The 22,230-nt window shown below is 37.4% G+C and overlaps 3 protein-coding genes and 1 non-coding gene across 4 annotated transcripts; 2 read left to right on the top strand and 2 right to left on the bottom strand.

Annotated features, from left to right (window-relative positions):
* Window positions 1–4,020: 4,020 nt before the first annotated feature.
* LOC148862136 (cytochrome b561 domain-containing protein At4g18260-like) lies at window positions 4,021–9,387 on the top strand. The gene is made up of 4 exons (XM_088985380.1): window positions 4,021–4,432; window positions 4,668–4,829; window positions 7,826–7,974; window positions 8,518–9,387. Exons 1-4 carry the CDS (start codon window positions 4,277–4,279, stop codon window positions 8,828–8,830), a joined length of 780 nt encoding a protein of 259 aa, XP_088841506.1. The 5' UTR covers window positions 4,021–4,276; the 3' UTR covers window positions 8,831–9,387.
* Window positions 9,388–11,296: 1,909 nt separating this feature from the next.
* On the bottom strand, window positions 11,297–14,622 carry LOC148862135 (myosin-G heavy chain-like protein). Its single transcript, XM_088985379.1, has 3 exons — window positions 14,300–14,622; window positions 12,003–12,074; window positions 11,297–11,910 (listed from the first exon to the last, which is right to left on the bottom strand). The coding sequence occupies exons 1-3, from the start codon at window positions 14,505–14,507 to the stop codon at window positions 11,612–11,614; spliced, it is 579 nt and encodes a 192-aa protein (XP_088841505.1). The 5' UTR covers window positions 14,508–14,622; the 3' UTR covers window positions 11,297–11,611.
* An 803-nt stretch (window positions 14,623–15,425) lies between these two features.
* On the top strand, window positions 15,426–18,262 carry LOC148862134 (GDSL esterase/lipase At4g10955-like). Its single transcript, XM_088985378.1, has 2 exons — window positions 15,426–15,777; window positions 16,977–18,262. The coding sequence occupies exons 1-2, from the start codon at window positions 15,644–15,646 to the stop codon at window positions 18,004–18,006; spliced, it is 1,164 nt and encodes a 387-aa protein (XP_088841504.1). The 5' UTR covers window positions 15,426–15,643; the 3' UTR covers window positions 18,007–18,262.
* Window positions 18,263–20,403: 2,141 nt separating this feature from the next.
* TRNAR-ACG (transfer RNA arginine (anticodon ACG)) lies at window positions 20,404–20,476 on the bottom strand. The gene has a single exon. It is a non-coding gene; the product is annotated as a tRNA-Arg (tRNA).
* Between the last annotated feature and the right edge of the window lie 1,754 nt (window positions 20,477–22,230).

Raw genomic sequence — 22,230 nt, 5'->3', positions numbered from 1 at the left:
GGGGCGTTGTTTATCACTCGAATACACCACTCCAAAAGTTGATCACTCGAATATATTCAAGATAAAAATCCAGGGGCCCAGATTAAAAGGATGTCACTGAAAGAATCAATGATAAATTAAAAAGGAAAGGAAATGGTTCTTATTGGGTAATGGGAAAGGCATTCTGTTTTGGCTAGATAACTGAATTGGTGATGGGCCACTATCCCTAGGGGCTAGGGGCTAGGGCCAACAACACCCTGACTTGAATGCTAGGGTGGAACAATTCATTCATCTAGTGGACAAATCAATGGAATTCAGAGATGATTCCTCAAACGGTCAGATAACTGAATTGGTGGGCTTTATGGCCTATTTTGAACTTGGGCAATGGAGAGTGGAGGATTGACCTGCTTAATTTGCCCACAAAGCAAGTATGGCTTCTAGTGGATCAAAAATTCCATTGGGCCCAACCCAAGATGAAGATTTATTATAGAAATTAGTGGAATACCGATTCTTACTAAACAGCTTTCAAACCCAACCCAGAGCCACTAACGAGTTCAGATCTGCTGATCATAATGCATTCACTTAACCATGCATTGAGAATATCTCTTATACTTTATATTATCGATATTCTCAATGTGCGGTTAGATGAATGTGACCAGCAACTGTCCATAAAGCAACAAAGTTACCTTGATCATATATGAGAGAATCTTAAGCTTTCATTTGATAGCATGGGTTTATTGAGCTATTGTCTAAAAAGGTCCAGACAATATGCTTACGTGTGCTCTAGTTTGGGTTGGTGCCTCTTAGGTTCGGTTTGGAAGTAGTATAAATACAAATATATAGAGCGCAAAAATTATATATTTTGTATGAATTTGTATTGTACATATTTGTATTTGTACTCCTTTCAAACTGAGCTTTTGTAAACAAAAATGAGTATATCTCTAGGTGTTCTTTCGTCACTAAGAGATAAGGATGTCTATAGGTCAGTTTTGGTATGGGTTGGCTTTTGGAATTTATGGGTTTCAAGTAATCATTTGCCATGGCGAAAGACAAAAAACAAAAACAAATACGAAAAATCCTAAACTTTAAGTTTATGGATTGGAAGTAATGCCAAATTGAAACAATACCCTCTATATATGTAAGGGTAGCATGACCCGATAGGGCAGGCCAGCAAAACCCAAATATGACTTAAATTGAAGAATCAAAACCCTAACATGAGTAAACATGCATGACCCTAGATTGACCCTATAGGGTCGGGTCAAGCCGGTTTATCATTTAACCTCATCGATTAACATCCCTAAGGTGTCATTTCTCGTTTTATAGGGTTATACTCAATTTATCAAAAATGAAGTTTGCCCAAATCACTAATCTTTTCATAATTTATTATTATAGTTTTGTTCAGTGTTGTTTGTTTTGTTCTGATAGGAGAAAATGCTTATTTAAAATAAAGTTATGTAGTAATAATCACCGGAACCATACATTTTTTGTTGATTGACCTCCTGATTCTCTTCTTTGCGATTGATAATTGAGGCACTAGCTTTGGTATGCAGGCATTATATCCAACCATGGACCATGGCCAAATGGACCAAAGCTGATACCAAACACCCCAAAATAAGATGTCTACTTTTTCAAATTGGAAGTTGTTAGAGAGCATCTCATCCGGATTATATTACTTTTCTATTTAAATGACACCCACTTGATTTTTCTTCAAACACACTTATCTCTTAACTCTCACTCGTCTTGGTTTCTTTTGTTTAAAATTAAGGGTGCGTTTGGTTTATAGTTGAAATCGGATTTGGAATCGAAATCCTCTAGAATTGTTATCAGAATGATGTATTCCTATAGTCTGTTTGACTCAAACAAGAATTGATTGAAATGAGAATTGAAATCAACAGAAATGGGATTCATTCCCAAGAAAGGAGCAGAAAATGGCCATTCCCTCAAATGGGGAATGGGATTCTGATTCGCTGCAAACCAAACTGGGCCTAAATGGATTTAGAAGGGGTGATAGCCTAATAAACACGTAATCTAACTGTAATTTTGATTCATCTGAAATACCTACTACTGTTCTTTCCTTTCAAGCTCATGATTGTGCTCAGTGGATATAGTTGTTGTGGTAACATGTGACATATCAACGGACATGGAAAGTGGCATCATTACTTCATGTGTTGAATGAGGATGACATGGACCCATTTGATGATTTTGAAAGACAGTGATGCCACTACCTTTTCCCTTGGTGCAATTGCTCTATTATTCCATATCATCCAATTGTTGGGGGTTGCCACTAAGGTGAGCCACACCCACCAAATCATACCTATTGGAATATGATGATAACCATCTGATCAGCATCATCTGAGATGAATTGTTCAATTGACAGAAATCTTCCACCCAGGAACTGGCCCCATGACCAATTGGGTTTGTGGTGATGGAGTACCTAATTCATCAACTGTTGAAGGTGTTAAATTTCACCAACCAGGTTGCCAATCAGCTTGGGGAAAAGCTGGATAGCTGGATCAAGTGGGTTGAAAACTTGGATCAAACAATCATCAAAATTTGTTACCAGTAAATCACCTTTTCCAAATTAGCCTACCTACTCATTTTAGGTTGTTTTTAGGTCTTGGATAAGAACAATATGAACCCCCAAGATGAGGACAGCTGATTCAGTGGTCCAAATTCATCACTAGATGGACCACATATAAATATATACCATGCAGAGCCTCTGTACATGTCTATACGTACATACGTATGCTACATGTTTGTCAAAAGGAGATAAGAAATAAAGTGCAGCTAGCCCATGGGCCATGGAAGCTTCTTCCAGTGACTGTCACATTTCTCCCCACCAAAAGCTCCATGAGCTCAAATGTCTTGGCCCACCTTGAGATCTACCACTTACAAGCTTTTCCTCCTTACCTCTCAGTTCCTGTTGTTTAGTTCCTATTGCCCATAGAAATCAAGGCTGATTTCATTATGTTGTTGTCTGGTTTACAACATATTTCTTTTAATTAGTCATGAGCAATGATAGAAGCTGGTTCATGAAGGGAGGATCATTAATTTCACATCAATGAGCTTCATGAAATCTCAGGACCTGTTTGGTTTGATTCGCAGGAATAGAGCTCTGGATCCGATCCCAATAGTTTGGTTGGGTGGAATCAGAATCTCATTCCCATTCCTGATGGAATGGCATTCTCCCATTTTGAGGGAATGGCCATTTCCTCCCCTCTTTTGGAAATGAAATCTCATTCCAGTTGATTCTAATTTCTATTCCTATTCCTGTCTTGAACCAAACACAAATAGATTCTGGGAATAGACCATTCCGATTCCGATTTAAAAGGATTTTGATTCTGATTCCCATTGGCATATACATTTAGCCAGAACCCAATCTACAAGTGCCACATCATCGATAAGGGTATTTTTGTCAATGAACAGATTCAATTGACCAGAATACCCATTAATTGTTTGCTACAGAAAGGAGCACCATAGTGTCTGGATCATATATGTAGAGATTGTGCGTATCTGTTTATGTTCAAAGAGTACTATTATTGTGTGCACTCTCAGTTGTGAAGGTAGTGGGGATGCAGAAAATAATGTCTACTTCCATACGCCAATCTGCAACTCCACATTTTCAAACATCTCCATTAAAAAAACTGACCCTTTTCTGCTCTGCAACTCCACATTCTCCTCCACCAGACCAAAAAGCCTGCACAAGTGAGCCCCACAGGTTTGATTTTAATTTTCAAACCTATACCCACCACTTCATTTTTTTTTTAATATTAAAATCCAGCTACTACCCAAGTAACCCAACACCATCAAAACTCCATCTAGAAGGCAAGAATGGTCAAGACCCATTCTGTTAATACTAATAAACTAGTTTAGTTTGGTATTCTCCTTATTATACGTTCACAGACCACCCTACTTTGGCTTCTTTAAACAGGAAGAAATGCAGTTTGTGGAACAGTGAAAACAAATAACCTTACTTGTCAACTTATCTCTGAGTGTGGGTCTGCTTTCTTTTTTGAATATCAAAAGTTTTCAAACGTATCTACCTATGCAGTGGGGAAACAAAGAAAAGATGCTGAAGCTTTTTGATACAAATTAAAGAAGATATATATGGATATATAGATTCATATATTTGTTAGATGAGTTCGTACATTCACTGAAGATAATTTGGTTGAGCCTGTATTTTCGTCAAGTAGTATCCATTTAGAAGATTATTTCTGTCCCATGAAGCTATAAATCAGCACAAAAGGGTTGTCAGAGCTGCGTGATCAACCTCTTTCTAGCTTCTAAGCATTGAAAAATGAAGATCCTCCAAAAGCTGTTTCCTTTCATCAGTGTTGCAAGCTTTTCTGTTCTTCTTCTTCTTCTTCTTCCTCTTCTACCTTTGGCAGAATCATCTCATGAACAGGTGAAACAAGTCGGCAGTAACAGGAGCATCAAACAAAACAATCAGAAGGTAATTTTATTTTATCAACTCTGCAGTTCTTCTATTTTTCTCCATTTCTCTTTCATCTACCACTTGCCAAACAAATTTTCTTGTTGTATGCACAAAGAATTTTTGCAGCAACCATTCTGCTTGAACATGAATTTGTAGAGCATAATCTGGCCACTTAGTGAAGCACGTCAATTACTATTACATGAGATATGTATGATTACTGATATTCTAACTGCTTTCTGTTATACATTAACAGATGAGCCTTGAGCTTTCCTTTGAAATTGCACTTCATGGGTTTCTCCTCTGGGCTTCCATGGGATTCCTAATGCCAGTTGGGATACTTCTTATAAGAATGTCCAATAGAGAGGAATGTGGGAGAAGGCTCAAAGTTCTCTTCCATTTCCATGTAATTTTACAGGTGAGAGCATCTTTTCTTTTAATTGTTACATTATATTATCCTCACTCTTCCACCATTCAGAACTGTCGATTATTTTTTTGCATGACCAGAGTGGCAAAAGTTAATCATTTCTTTCTTTCTATCTTCTTTCCTTTTTTTTAATCGGGTCTCATAAACTAATGAGTGATCATTCAATCCTCCCTTGAATTCATTAGATTCTCCACTTTAACTTATAAATGATTGTAATTGGCGATAAAAAAAAATGTAAATGGCTCATAGCTCTTATTTAACCCAAGTTCATGATCACTAATAAAATAATACCAGGTTATCCCTTGAACAACAAGGGAAATTATTAGGGTCCATTTGGTTTGCAGTTGGAATCAGAAACCGAATTGGAATTATCTATTCCCATAAGTATGTTTGGTTCAGACTGGAATTGGAATGGGAATTGGAATAAACTGGAATAAATTTCATTCCCAAGGGAGGGGGGAGGGAATTGCCATTACACAAATGGGAAATGTCATTCTACCAGGAATGAAAATGGGATTCCAATCCGTCCAACCAAATAGTTGAAATCGGAATGACCCGTTCTAAATTTCCAATTCCAATTCCAGATCCCTATTCCCATAAACCAAATGGGCCCTTAATTATATTTGTTCAAAAATATTTCTTACTCTTGACTCTTAGTCTTATATACTACTAAACAATGAAACCGTCCTCAGTCATGTGGTAAAAGCTTTTTACCATTTATGTGATTGTGGGGTTTGGTGGTTATATATATATATATATATATATATATATATATATATATATATATATATATATATATTTGTTAACTATGTTTTTCATATTACCCACTAATTAATAAGTGGGACCCAAGCCTCATGTAACAAAAGATAAATTCATATAATTAATTATTATTAAAATGATTAATATTCTCACGATACTATATATAATCTACCTTTCTTTCTTTTTTGAATTCAATAACCCTTTGATATTTGAAGATGTCCATATCGAGATGAATCAGGTTGGATGGGGAGCCTATTTCCATTCTCCCATCATGCACGGTTTAAAGTTTATAACTCAAAATTGATTTCTTTTGGTAACGATAACGTTATCAATGAGAAAAGGAGCTTAGACCAAAATCACAAAGGAAATATTAGGGGGTGTTTGTATTCATACTTCCTTCATCTGGTTCATAAACATAACCAGCGTTTTGTATGCTTGTTCTGGAATCAGTATAACCGCCCTTTGCCAAACACAATTTTTTATAGCTTTTTCAACTAGAAAACATGATTCACTGATGTACATATGACATGGCAGTCATATGGTTCCAGTTATAATGTCTCTATTTGATAATGACTACTGTATCATAAAAAGTATATAGGCTAGTACATGCACACGAGTCTCAGAATATCATGGTTCAAAAACTGAACCATGAAAAAGATTGGTATGGTGCCTCTCACACACATGGATTGCTGATGTAAGCATGATGGCGGTTACATGATAAAGAATTTTTTTGGCTCAAAAGTAGTATATATATATATATATATATATATATATTCTATGCTACTGGAAAAATATGGTATCTAAAAGATTTGACCAATCAAAGCACCCTCTAAATGCCAATTGAGATCACTCTTTTGTGATACCAGTTGATTGGCTGTAAGTTTTTTAGATATCATATCTTTCCGGTATTGATAGTCAAACCCATATCATAGTAAAAAAATGAGCCACAAAATGAACACCCTATTTTGTATTATTTGGTCAAAACATGCATAGTCAATCTCTAAAAAGTAATTGGTTTTTTTTAATCCATATACCACCTTTTTTTTAAAACTATGAACCAAGCGCAACTGAAGTGGATAATTGCATTTTTTTTTCATCTCTTAAAAAGCTATTATATTTATGTATCTAAGGTGGCATTTGATAAATCTGAAATCTGAAAAAGTTAAAAAGATATTAATGGCATCTGAAATCTGAAAAGAAACATATATGCTTTCCAACTTTTTAAAGTCTCTGAACAAAGAAGGTTTTTGTGTTGGATCAAACCTTCAGCATTTGATATTCCTTAATTTTACTATTTTACCCCCTAGAACATACTATTTGTTAATTTTGAATTCAGTTTGTACTATTTCATTAAATATAATTTATTAAATTCAAAATAATATTGAAAAATATGAACACATTATGATACATTATAAAAAAATTAAAAGCTTATTAAAATATGAATAAAATTGAAAAAATATAAAAATTTATAAATTAAAAATAAATTATTAAAAGTTAAAATAATAACAAAAATAGTAATAAAGTCCATGAAGCAATGGAAAAATATTTAATAATTAAATTATTAAATTAATCCTATTAAAATATTTAATAATTAAAAAAATTCAAACTACTAACACTTCTCTTTTTCTCCTAAACAAAATATTTGAAAAGATATAATTAGAATAATATTGAAGCCTTGAAATGATCTATGTACATTGTACTAGATTACTGATTTAATTTTAAGCAAGATTCAAGTATATTATCAATTCCTCTTCTTCTTCCATGAGGCTTTACAACGGGGGTAGTCCATCTCCCTCTCTTAACCCCCAACCCTAATGATAGCAAGATTTGATCCCAGGTCTCTACTCCCAGTAAGAGATATTATCAATTTTTGAACCCACTGATGACACCAAATATTGTCTCTGGCATCTGTCACTTTAAATTTGAAGGGTATTGTATCAGTGTGTATCGGTGAACAGAAGTCCTAACTTGCAGTATATAGCATATCGGAGGATTGAAAACTCGATACTATATTATACCCATGGGATGATAATGATCTATTAAATATTATAATTTTTTGTAAAAATGGTAATTATATTATAGGGGATGAACTAAATCGTCTTCTCTATTGAGCAGACCAAGTTTCTATGGTGACTTGCACATTTATGTGATCCTTCTAAAATTTAATAGCAAATCTATGATTTTTCTTTGGTCCAATCTTCTATTCTAATTACTTTTCAAATCATCAGGTGCTTTCAGTGCTTCTTGCCACAATTGGAGCAGTTCTGTCCATCAAAAATTTTGATAATGCCTTCAATAATAAACACCAAAGGATAGGGCTGGCCCTTTATGGTCTCATATGGGTCCAAGCCCTCATTGGGTTTTGCAGGCCCCAAAGGTAAATTCCTTGATTTCCTCATACTGAGTCTCAGTCTTCTCACCAGGGAAGAAATGAAAAGTGACTATTGATCTAGTCCATTTTCCTTTGACCATTTAGTACCCTTTAACTTGGTGGTGAAGCCCCTGGAAAAACACTTGATCCTAGAAGAGAGTTATTTATTTAGGTAAATGCATTTATGTTAATAAGTGCATTTATTCATGTTCTTTCATTTTTCGAGTTAATAAGATAAAGGCCGTTTTATCCATAAAAATCCATTATTTTAAAGGGCAATTTTGTCTCATCCAAATGTTGGCAACTCCCCCACCCCTATAGGTAATTAGTAACTTTCCCACCCAAGAGATGGGTATCACCTGTCCAAGTAAATACATATTACCTAGAGAAAATAAGTTTTCCATGAAGCACACATAAATCTAAAAAAAGAAAGTGGGTTTCTTGGCCAATGGGAACCAAAATCCCATTGACCAACTTTCCCCCTCTCAAAATCTAAAAAACAAATGGTTCCTAAGTTCTTTTCTCTTTGTATCTCCTCTTAATCGACAGGGGGTCCAAAGGAAGAAGCCTGTGGTATTTTGTCCATTGGGTATTTGGAACAGGACTTTCTGCACTTGGAATAATCAATATATACACTGGATTACAAGCTTATCACAAGAGGACATCCAGAAGTACAAGACTATGGTATATACTTTTCACTGCCGAGGTCTCTTTCATTGCTTTCCTCTATCTCTTCCAAGACAAATGGGATTATATGCAGAAGCAAGGAGTGATTTTAGGTAATGAGCCAATTATCCCCACTGATCAAAAAATCTCTCCAACTCCAAGAGACAATCGAAAGGAGATGAATGTTCCTTGTTGAAAAAGAGACGGATTGATTGATGATTTCAAGCTAACGTATCCAATTCTTTTTTTTACTCTTTTTCTTCCTCAACTGTGAAAGGTTGGATTTCTTTTAAAGTATTAGACAAGTAGTGATATCAGATGAAGCATTGGCATTGACATTTGGCAAAAGGAAGCCTCAAACTCAAAGAAAATGAAGAATTATTGGAGAATTCTAAGGCAACTTATACTTGGTGCATGTTTCCTCCACGGCTCCACCCATACATCTCTACAGCTAATCTAGAATATTGTGGGTCCCATGTGAGTCGTCCCCTCACGTGGCTAATGATAATATTCCAAATCAACTGTGTGAACTGCATGGAGGCAACGTTGATTAATTACACATACAATAGTCTTGGTAGTATTGGGGATGATATGGTGATTTTCACAAGGGTTGGCATGGAGTTGTGCAGTTAGATTCTAAGAGTCTCCGTGTGACACTGACTATGATAGCTATTAGATTTGTGACTTTGTACGGTTGTATCGTTTCTTTATGTGTTTGGATGCAATTTGGAATTGAATATTTTCATACTTTCATTATGATTTTTCCATTTCATTTGAACTAATAGGGCCACGTTTATTGCTAAAGGGAAACAAAAGTTAAGTATGGAACAACATAATGGATTTAAAAGAATCTGATATAACCCAAAATTATGTCTCTATGTATAAGAAATTGAACTAAATTAGATCACATTACCTGCGACCAAGGTTTGTTAAACTGGACCGGACAAGGAACCGTTCTGGGTCCAGTTCCTGGGTCAAATGGTTGGATCATTCGGTCCGAACAAACAATTCACTCTGGCAAAAAAATTTTAAATTTTAAATTTTAAAAACAAAAAAACAGCCAAAATTCATTGTCCAGGTCGAAAGATCTGACCGTCCAGTCCAAACAGGTGACCTACTCTCACAAAAAATAATAATAATAAATAGAACTTTAAAAAACAAAAAATGGTCAAAAAACATTATCTAAATTGACGTTTCAATCACCCGAATCAGCAATTTGCTGACCAAATCAACAGTTTTTAGCCAAAAAACAGTTTTGGGATGAAACAATGATTGATTCCAATTTTTCCAATCCAATCATCCAGTCCAGTCCAGTTTTGAAAACGCTGCCTGCAACCATGGTCGCAGAACAATTCAGTGACCTCCAATGAAATGCAAACACGGTGTTGTTGGCAATATATTTAATACATCACGTGGATTGATTTTTTATTTTAAACGCTGGCGTACTCATATTTCACTTGGGGTCATTGATTTGTTCTGCAACCAGGGTCGCAGGTAATGTTTTCACTTTTCGCGTGATCATCTGAACTCAAGCAAAGCTCGAAATACCAAAAATTAATATTTTTTTCTATTTGATAATCAAAAGCTGAAAAGATTAAAAGATGCGTACGCAGAAAAGTTTGGAAAATAAATCTTATTTGATGTGGCATTTGCAAATTACTGTTGGGATGGCAAGAAATGAAGTCATTTCTAGTTTTCATCAACATTCTTATAATAGAACCATTTTGGATGATGAAATCCTGCATTCAAATGCTAATTGCTAACTACAAAAATGAAATGATTATGTGCCAAGAAGGTGACTCCTTTGGAATTTAATTGGACCACCTCAGCTCTCATCTTTTCTATTTGCATCAACTGTATCTCTGTATCTACTCAGATTTGTTTCTCTTATTCGACAAGTTGGTAACAGAACAGGTTTCTGCCGCCATTCTTAATCTCATGCAGATTTAGACCAACCGGCTGCATGAGATGGTTGGATTGATCTCGGTAGACCTGAGCATACAACCTTTCAACTGAAAGCGAAACATTCATTTACTAACAAGTACTTGTTTTTTTGGTGGATTTTAAATGATCCTATTAGAAACAGATCTAATAATAACACGTCTGTCAGGTTTAATCAGATTGAATTTGAATCAAGATGTCAACATCTGATCCATTGGCAACCTTATCCATAGTTAAAACTTTTTTGGTTTTGACAAAATGCCAGGAGGAAATAAAATGGAGATAGATTTCGATTGTTAACACCACACTTTTAACCTAGTATAACTTCCTGTGGTTGGCAACTTCTGAAATACATCAAAGAATTAAGATGACTAAATTGTAAGATAGAAATTTGGCATGGTGATCAGTATTATAGAGTGGAACTTCCAAGGCCAATTTCATGATTTCATATTTCAATAATGGACCTAAATGTCACTTAATCCTTTACCAAAAAATGTCACTTCATCACTAAATGACCATACTGATGCTGCAGAATCTCAGTTCATTGGGAAAAGGAAAGAGGATCAATACTCAACCGTTGATGTTGTAGCATGATGAGGAAAGCATGAGAATAAAATTGAGAAAGTGGAGGAATGACATTTTTCTACAACAATGATGAGTACATAATATGCTTTCTCATGGATCGAAAGAAGAGAGTCATGAAAAAAAAATATTTGGATGATTTTTACAGGGAAATTGAAACTCAAAATTGAATTCAACCATCTAAATGGAAAATGATTTAGCTTCTGTACATAAACTGAAAATTCTCCTTCAAAGTTGCAAAAATGGTAGACAGAGAATCATAAGGGAATTATGTCATGCCTATTCATACTATCTGTTCTCATTGAAAGATATAGCTTCTTCTCACATATTATAGATCAGAGAACAGGTGCTCACAGTCCTCTATATCTTGAAAGAAGCCTAATTACTTGGACATGGCAAATCTACGTATTTGCAGAAATTTTCCCAATTCCTTATATGAACTAATGATTCCAAGTCATGGAAAAAACTGTACATAACCAGTTAATACAGCAATCCCTAATATAACAAGTGGGGGAAGAATTACAAATGCTCCAATTGTGGCAAAGAAAACTGTATCATTCCTCTGAGACACTTCATTCAAGTATTCCTGCCTTTTGATGTTTCTCTTCTGTGATATGGTTAAGAATTTTGGGCTCACCTTCTTTAGATTTTTACCTAATGGAATACTGAAATCCTCTCCTTCTCTGTCTCCAACTAACTGAGAGAGCTGATCACGAATCGTAGGTTTCAGAGAACTCCCATCACTCTCATAACCTGTTTACAAAATAAGAAATCCAAAAGTTTACCAACATCAAAGTGGCACAATGTTTAAAATGGTTTTTCTCATATGGGACAACTACACATACCATCACTAGAAGAGCTGGTGGAAGTCAATTGTTCCAAGAGATCCAGCTGAGTTCGTGCAGAAGAAAAAGACACTTTCCAGAAAATGCAGCAAACACGGATTAGTGTATGAAACCAAAACTTCATTCATAGAAGAGGCATAATAAGAATTTAATATAAAAGGCAGTTAGAATATAAAGAGTGAGAGGAAATAATATTCTAACTTATACATTAACATGAAAGAGAAACCCTCTACCTATTTTGGGCTAGTGCTTTAAGATTCAAGCCACATAGAATTTTGAATTATGAAGTAATTCAATGCTGAGTGACATGGTGAGTGATGAAACTGTCTTTCATTCCAAGGGACCTGTATTCCAATGGGGGAGGGAGGGTCTAGGAGGAGCATTGTTCCCCAACTAGGGGTCAAGAGGATCAAACCATATGTGAAATTTGACTGGACATCTGCTGTACAGGGGTATTTCCAGTATTAGTGTTACTGTGTTTTAGTCCTATTTTCTATTAAGATGGTTTATAATTTAACAATGAAAACCATATTAAACGGAATGGAGTAGCGAAACAAGATTAGTAGCCAACCCATGTAGTTAGGATATGGCTTAGATGATGATAGAAAGTTTAGAAAAAAATAGGTCTTCATATAGTTTTCACTGATCTAAAAAAAAGCATATGATAGAAGTCATAGAGAGGTAATATGATGGGTTTTAAAAAGAAAGGAGTCCCAAATACGTATATGGAGCTAATCAATGATATGCATGAGGGTGCAAAAACCAAGGTCAGAACACCTCTGGGAGAGACATCAGATTTTACAGCTATAATGGGTCTTCAACAAGGTTCAACACTTGGTCCTTATTTATTTTCACTAATCATAAATGAATTGACTAAGCATATTCAAGAGGAGGTTCCTTTGACCCATGTGCAAAAAAATGCCAAAAGTTATAACTCCATCCATTCTACCCTCCCAAGAACCCAGATAACTGGGACAAACATTGGGCAATGGCCTTTTAGGAGTGCAAACTAGGGTACACTTGGGATTGAAGATCAAGAGATAACTCAATGTGACCTCTTTCATAACCTTGGTTCAATAATCCATACAAAGGAGAGACTGAGGAGGATGTTGTTCATAGAATATGAGCACGATGGACAAAATTGAGGTGTGCATCTAGATTCTTATGCGATAGCCAAATACCACTTCTACTAAAAGGAAACTTTCATAAAACAGTTGTAAGGCAGCTATGTTGCATGGAGCGAAGTGTTGGGCAGCTAAGAAACATGTCCGAAAAGTAAGTGCGGCAGAAATATGAATGCTTAGATGGATGAGTGGTAAAACTAGAAAGGTCAGGGTCATAAATGAAATCATATGAAGGAACCAAAGAGAGGCTCCAAAAGGTGATAAAATGGGAGAAAGTAGACTGAGATCATTTGTAGCGTGCATAGAAGACCAATTACAGCACCTGTTAAAAGAAGTGATTTGTTACAAGTTGAAGGGGCTAGAAGAGCACCAAAAAGAACTTGAGCGGAAGTAGTAAGAGATGATTTTTAAGTGCCCATAATTTAACAACGGATAAGGCACAGACCAGAACAAAATGGCGAAACAGGATTCATGTAACCAACCACACATGGGTTGTACTCAAATTAGGAAAGCATTCAGAAATCAAACTTGGTGATAATGTGATATAGAAACTAACTTTCTGCTTAGGGCTGTAATCTTTTTGAGAGTAGTGAAGTTTTTTGCAGGGTTTCATCCAATGACAGAGAAATCACCAAATCACGTTATTATTGTGTATTCTCTGTTATTGCATTTCTTTCGTGTTTTCTTGATTACTGGCACAACAGTGAGCATAGGTGATCCCTTGTTTATTAGAGTAACAGGATGCCATTTCGCATTATCATATAGTATATAATATAGTTCGAAATGGAAACCATTTGCTATATTTGCAAGAAGCGACCAAAGAATAGGCATCACACAGTCATACACAGAACGTTCAGGAAATCCCACATGGTCATATCAAGAAGATGGGGCTTCAGTCCTGGATCATCATAATCTCTATTCGGAATTGGAATTTTTATCATAACGAAGAAAAAAGAAAAACCATCATGGTAGCAGAGAAACACAACTTAGTTCATGACCATTAGTTTTGTTTTTGTTGACCCAAGCTCCAATTATTTATAGGACCAAATTTGATGCTTGATTTCTTGTTTCCACCAGTAGAGACCGAAAAAAAAAATCCAACAGAGTTTAATTGAGCTCAGTTATGTGATCAAATCATCAAGCAAGAAAGCAGAACAAAAAAACATATGATACCTGTGAAATCAGGAGGGTCCTCCTCTTTTACTCCTCCTCCTGTTCCTTCTGATCGAGCAGCAGCTCTGAAAGAAGAAGAAAGCTGGTTTGCGGGTGGTGGGCTTTGCGAGGAGGAAAGTTTAAAGAAGAGATTTCTGTGTTTTGGAAGAAGAGGTGTTGGAGGTGAAGGCTTCGACTGCAGAGAGGCGACTCCATAGATCAATGCCATGGAATTGCAGTCGACGACTCTCCTCTGCTGATTCCCCAACAAGCTCTCCACTCTATTCCATTCATTGTAGTGCTTTTGAGGCCAGAAATCCGTTTTACTTTGTATTCACGCGCTTAATTTTAAATTGAAAAACAGCTCCACCACATATATTCGAGGGACAGCTCCTCCTCGGCTCCACGTAGTCAGACACGTGTTATAACCATGTCCCACAGCCCACTTATGAAACAATCTGGACCACACAAATGGTGAGAATTGAAATCTGTTCCTCACAGAGCGCACCTCACAGACACATCTCACCCTGCATCGGGAACATCTCCAATGTGTGCGATCAGAACATACTGTGAGGTCGGTGTGAGTCGCGCCATGTGAGTAGCTGATCCGGACTCAAATGATGGACACCTGAAACCCGGGGATGGCCCACAGCCTTATCACTTGATTATTCTGAATCAATCCACGGGGTGGGCCATCTGAAGATAGTCCTCCGAATCTTCTGCCACAACCAAAAGGCCAAAACCGATCCAAAAGCGGGTTCGTATTCGGATCCCGGGGCGGGTCGGAGCAATCTATCCGATAAATAAACCGACCCACTAGGCCAGCTGGTACGCGCTGGGAAGGGTCATTCCGTAAATTTCTGGAGCAAACAAGGGCAAATAATAAACCAACAGTAACAGGGAATTTTGGTCTCCTGACGTTTATATAACAAATTAAATTACCATACTATCCTTAGCCAGTCCGCCCCGGGGAATATCCAGATTAAGTCATTAACGCAAATCTGCAGGGACTCTTTCGTGTTAGAAAACAATTCACGGAGATTTTTAACCTGAAAGAAATATTACCGTTGGACGCGCCGGACTCGGTCGGTACTCGGTAACGCATTCGAAACGTTTTCAGATGATTATTTCTCGTAAACATTCAATTGATTACAGTCAAGTTGGCACCGAATCAGAATATTTAAAAGGTGCAAGAAAAAGCGAAGCAAAGAGGCTCTCTCGTCTCTCTTCTTTTTCCTTCTTTCTCCTCCACTGCTTATTCTCGACCGTTGCTTCTCTCTCTGCTTTCCTAATCTTTTTCGTCTGCTTTCTCTGCGATAACATGCAAAGAATACAAGAAAAGAGAGAAGGAGCGGAGGTGGTTTCATGGCGAAGCGCTCTGTAGGGGAGCTAGCGGAGGGGAGTGGATCAAGTGGTGAGGCTCATCCTTACGCGTTCCATGTCTCTGGTCCTCGTAATGTTTCTTCTCCGAACTGGAGGGATTTGATCAATTCTAGCTGGTAATGTAGAAACCCATATCTTCGTCGTTTCTTTCTTTTTTCACAGATATTTTGGGGTCTGAAGCAATTGGTCATGTATGCTGTAATGGGTCTACATTCTTACTTGAAGTTCAACAAAAACTTTAAGTGTTGTCTAGACTCCCTGACCTACAAATTCTGAAGTTTCATTATTTGAACTTTGATATTATATTCTGGATTGTTAGATTTGTTGGAATAACGGAATTCTCTAGTGGATTAGAGTATTATCCTTTGTTTAGTTTGTTGTTGTAGATTTTTATGGGTTTCTACTTTCTATTATTCAATTTGATAGAATTGTTCTGTACTCGTATCAAGGAAAAAGAAAGAGTGACTCGAATTGAAAATACACTAGAAATTAGAGCCCGACTACATGGTCCCTTTATTTTGGTCTGTTTTGGAAAAACCATTCTCCTGATCTTTGTGCAAACTGATATTAAATGCCCTTTTTCCTCTCCACCACAACACTTTATATGGGTTTATATATGCTCCTCTTCTACCTTTGGAAACCCCACAGAACCACAACTTTCCTTTCAATAAGTCCTCCGATCCTTCTCATAACCTCACCCACCTAAAGGTGGTAATTTGGTAGGGTGATTTCAATGTGTTAAAGCTGTGGTCTGAGCCTCCACCTTAATCAGAGATATAGGATGATTAGATAGTAAATTAGCATTATTAAGTAAAAGTTTTCTGCTATAGTTTGGTAAGATGAAGAAAAGCCATCACAGATGTGGAGAAAATTCTATACAAATTACAAACTATTTAATGATTCAGAATTCTTTTTCTATCTATTTATTATTGGTCAGACAAATTATTTATAATTCAGTCATTTATATTTTATAATATAATTGAATATCACAACAGATATTCAGATATAGTGCTGTTATGTATTCTCTGTCAGCTTCATATGATACTGACATTGGATTCTATAGGAGGTGCCTTCGATTGTTGTGTTCAAACTGATCAAATTTGTGCTTTTTGGGGCTCAATTATTCATCTGAATTGTTTGGAATACTCATTGAAATCAAGAAGTGAATGTCTTGCCCTCTTTGTCAGTTAGAAATTCTTTTATCGACAAATTTTTCTTTAATTTCTAATTTCTTATAGAAACCAAATCTTTCCAGTTGTCTTATGTGTTTTCATCCTTTCATTAATTAGAAACTCTTGATCAATTGATTTTGCAGGAAGGATAGCAACTACAAAAGAACAGTAATAGCCTGCATCATACAAGCAGTTTATTTGCTTGAACTTGACAGACAGGAAAACAAAACAGAAAAGAATGGCCTAGCTCCAAACTGGTGGAAACCCTTCAAGTACAAGCTGACCCAAACATTAATAGATGAAAGGGATGGGTCCATATTTGGGGCCTTACTGGAATGGGACCGATCTGCAGCTCTAGCTGACTTTGTAGTGATGAGACCTAGTGGTGCACCAAGGGCTGTTCTAGCACTTAGAGGAACTTTGTTGAAGAGTTTTACTATTAGGAGGGATATAGAGGATGATCTCCGCTTTCTAGCATGGGAAAGCTTGAAGGGGTCTGTCAGATTTGGCATAGCCCTGGAGGCACTAAAAATGGCAGTTGACAGATATGGTAGTCGCAATGTATGTATTGCTGGTCATTCTTTAGGAGCTGGTTTTGCTCTCCAAGTGGGCAAAGCATTAGCTAAAGAAGGAATATATGTAGAGACTCATCTGTTCAATCCACCTTCTGTTTCACTAGCTATGAGCTTGAGAAGCATTGGAGAGAAAGCCGGGTCGGTTTGGAATAGATTAAAATCAATGCTTCCTTCAAGTGGTGAAGCTCAGACTAATGGAGATGAACCAGAAAAAGCTGCTGGTGCAGGAGTTAAGACATCGAGAGAACCCAAAAAATGGGTTCCACATCTATATGTAAACAACAGTGACTACATCTGTTGTTATTATTCAGATCCAGCTATTACAATAAACGGCTCATCCAGCAATGGTGAAGCTGCTGGCAAGGAGAATGCAGATCCTGCAAATGAGAATGTGGCAGCAAAACTGTTTGTGATGTCCAAGGGCAAACAGAAGTTTCTTGAGGCTCATGGCTTGCAGCAGTGGTGGTCTGATGATTTGGAACTCCAAATGGCTCTAAACAATAGCAAGCTCATAAGCAGGCAACTCAAGTCCTTGTATACTCTGCCCCCACCACAAGCACCACCTCCACCAGCAGCAGCAGGAGACGAGCCTAGATAACACAAAGTGTTTGCTAGGTGACTCACCTTGAGTGCATTATTTTCAACACCATCAACAACCATACCAAATAAATGAGAGTGCCTGATGAACGGATGTTTCTTTCTTTTCCCTGGCTTGTCAAATTGAAATATCTTGGAAAAACAAGAGGAACCGATTGATCCCCAACAAAATAAATACAACAACAGTGATGTTCCTAAATTCATGAAAGCTGTCAACCCTGTTGCATCTCTTTGATATATAATATGGAGCTTTTCAAGTTTCTGTTGTTCTAAATAGATCGAGCAGGTTGAAATTCTCCTCCAGTCTGCTTTATAGTTAAGTTAGAAAATCCATTGCACACTGTTGATCCTAGATATTCAGTCTCTAGAGGGAGGGTAAGAATTAAAAATTTTGATGTTGGCATTCTGGGAATTGTTGTCAATCTTGTTGCTTCTCTTGGATATTTGAGCTTCTCAAGTTTCTGTTGGTCTAAATAGATCTAGCAGGTTGAAATTCTCCTCCAGTCTGCTTTATAGTTAAGTTAGAAAATCCATTGCACACTGTTGATCCTAGATATTCAGTCTCTAGAGGGAGAGTCAGAATTAAAAATTTTGATGTTGGCATTCTGGGAATTGTTGTCAATCTTGTTGCTTCTCTTGGATATTGGAGCTTCTCAAGTTTCTGTTGGTCTAAATAGATCAAGCAGGTCAGGTGGAAATTCTTCATCTCCAGTTTGCTGCTAGTAAAGTTAAAAAGCTCATTACCATCCTAGCTATTCAAGTTTCTGATGTTCTAAATAGATCAAGCAGGTTGAAGTTCTCCATCTCCGGTCTGCTTTTATAGTTAAGTTAGAAAGTGCATCGCCCATTGTTGATCCTAGATATTCTGTTGGTCTAAATATATAGATCAAGCAGGTGGAAATTCTTCATCTCCACTTAGAAAGCTCATCACCATCCTAGCTATTCAAGTTGCGTTTGGTGTGGGGCTTCTTGCCTCTGAACGGGCTTTCTTAGAAGCACTTTTTCAATAAATACTTCTAAGAAAGCGCTTGAATCCTGCTTGGTAAGGTATTACTTGGGTTGCTTTTGCCAATACAAAGATAACTTATTACCCTGAATAAAACAAGAAGGCGTATAATCACAAAAACCGCTGTGGGTGGCATTTGATCGAAAACAAACAACAATAAAAGGCCAAATATTGATATTTGGCTTTTGGCATTCTGCGAATTGTTCTTTCATATCGGTTTGGCAATATACACCTGAAGAAGGCCAAATATTATTTGAACTTTGAAGAACGGCCTACCACTGCTCGTACCATATCATCTTCATAACCCCCACTGCCCATGCATTTAGACTAGTGCAAATGAAATTACAATGCAAACAAACTGAATGCAACTTCCTTCTTGATTTAAATAGTTGTTAAAATAAGCACTTCTAAAAAATATTCATTTTTCTCTCATTTGTTTCAAGGGAAACTGGGGGATGGGATGAGAAAAAAGTAGGATGCAAGATCCCAAAATTGTGTAATCGGGGCACACCAAAACCATGCGACCCTAATGGAAAAACTCGATAAAACTTGAGTTTCGTCTTCATCATCATCGCTGATGCTGGTAATTACCACCACTGCTGCTGGTAATCGCCGCTGCCCTTCTACCTTCTACCTTCTGCATAAGGAAATCAGCAATAGAAGGTTTCAGGAATTTTGTAACACCTTCTGTTGGAAGCATGGGCTCTATGAGCTGTGCCAAATGCATCGTTCACATAGAGGCCAGCAAGAGAAGCCAGCTTCTTCACAAACTCAAGGTCGTTATTTTCTTCCTCCTTGTAACATTCTCAAGGAGTAGAACACCTCCTTCTGGGATTGCAGCCACCAGCTTCTTGACATCCTCACCAATACAGTCGTTGGCCATCTCAACCTATTAAAAGCATATGCATGAAGTAAGCAAGAGGAATCTGCCACCGTGGTAGAACCCAGATTGGAGGAATCTGTCGATTCTAGTTTCGCACGAGGTAACACCGTTGATGACGATCCTCACCCAGGCATTTCGGATTGAACCTCTGAGATCTCTGTTTTGTATTGGGTAATTTTCCTACTATTTTTCCATGTAATACCAAATAATAGAACGTTAAATTTTTACATCCCACCCAAATCTTCCTACAAACCAAACGGAACCTTAAGAACCACTTAATCACCAAATATAATCTTAAACTTTCACTTATTTAGAAGTGTAAAAGATAGCCATTGAATCAAAATAGTCAATTTGGCCTCTGTGAGAAGGGATTATGTGCTCTATCTTTTCCTCTTTATTTCTCACCATCACCTGCTAGCAACATTTTTGGCTCAGTCCAAAGTCAAAAAATGTTTAAAACAAAATTATACTCAAAAAATGTTTAAAATAAAAACAATACTGAAACGATTCGACTCCACTGGGGATCGAACCCAGAATCTCTGGTTCCGTAGACCAGCGCCTTATCCATTGGGCCATGGAGTCAATTTGTGTTATCACTATGTAAAAAACTAATTATCTATCTTTTTGCAGACATTTTGTATATCAAAATTTGAAATCAGCTGGGCCCCGTTAAAGTGGTTAAAGGTTGGTTTCAGTTTAGATGAAGATTGATTCCAATCCCAATGATCCCATCCGATAATGAGTTCAGATCTGTGCTCCAGCAAATATCCGTCGTTTATTGGTAACATCTTCCAATGATCGAACCAAACCCAATGATGTCATCTTCCATTGGAAGCCCCCTTGCGCAAATGTGAATTCATCGGTAACTTAGCCCCACTAATGAGTCGGTACGTATTATTACAGAACTGGTATAGAATATCTCCTATGAATAATAAATAGGTTTTCTAGCAGATAAGAACAATTTATTTTTATAAAATAATCAAAATAAATTTTTTTTGAAAAATATCAAGAAAAGACAATGACACTATTCATCGTTTGCCTCTTTCTATTTTTATTATTTTATAAAAATATAATCTTTTATTGATATTTTCTATTTTTATTATTTTATAAAAATATAATCTTATATTGATATTCAGGGGAGGAACATGTTACCAACGTGCGGCCATGCTGTGATGTCAGTGTGAGGAGCATATGTGAACTCATTGTTACAACGAAGACGCGGATTCGAGTAATTTCAAAAGGGCAAAAAATCTACGTCTCTTATCAGTTCAAATCTCCACCCCACAAGAGGCCGCCCCACAGTACATTTCCGCCGATGATGACATCATCGGAAATGATATTATCATCGGGAGATTTTACCACGGAGATGTGAACTCGTCTCCTATGGCCTTATACGATTAAATACAGAAAAAACCATCAATGTAACATATTTTATCTGTTATAAAAATGGAAATACTTCTTTAGAATTGAATATTGAATACTGATTTACATTATTAAATTGATCCAATGTCCACGGCTAGGATTGAATTGCAGCTATCTAATACCGTAGCTCTATGAACCATCATATCAGTATTCTCCTAACTTATCCTCTTGGTACTGCCACCTTGAAAATTTGCGGACTGGACAACTGGTCAAATAATAACGACAGAATGGCAGAAAGACAGAAACAACAAGCAATCCCCCAGCCCCGCTCTCACTCTCGATCGTCGCCCTAAGGATTCTCCGCCACCTGCGGCGGAGCAGAGACCGAATCTGCTCCTCACAACTGGCGCCTCACAGGCGCCTCACACGCAGATCCTACCATGCATTGGGAACATCTCCCGTAGAGATGCTCCCAATACACGGTGGATGTGCGTGTGAGGCGCCCATTTGTGAGGAGTAGATCCCGTCACGGCGGAGCTACCACCTCGTCCTTCACGCTAAAAGACAACGAGTCCCGCCTAATAAGAAACCTACCGGTGGGCGGGACCCAGAGATTGAGCAGCCCTTGCGGCCGCCCGGATGGCCTCCACACCTGAATCGCCATGCATTGAATCGGATTATCCGCCGGCTCCGATGCGTCTCCGCCCTTGAGCACGTCGCACAGCAACACCCTCGCACTCCCGACCGGCTTCTCCCTGATGTGCCCGTGAGCATATATATCGACGTTGAGAGCTGACATGACGTCATCCTCCGACAAGTCTTCGTGAAACTTCACCTTCACCACCTCGTTCCACGTCGGGTTCACGCCTCCCTCTTCGTCCACCTTCGTCTTCGCCACGTGCTCCCGCTCCACGTACACCACCGCGTATGCTCTCATCTTGGTCACGTGCTTCACATTCTTCAGGTCCTGCGCC

Source organism: Nelumbo lutea, chromosome 4 (assembly GCF_056320005.1).
Source record: "Nelumbo lutea isolate HS-2025 chromosome 4, American lotus-T2T, whole genome shotgun sequence".
NCBI lineage: Eukaryota > Viridiplantae > Streptophyta > Magnoliopsida > Proteales > Nelumbonaceae > Nelumbo > Nelumbo lutea.
This window is presented reverse-complemented; position numbering and strand designations above follow the sequence as displayed.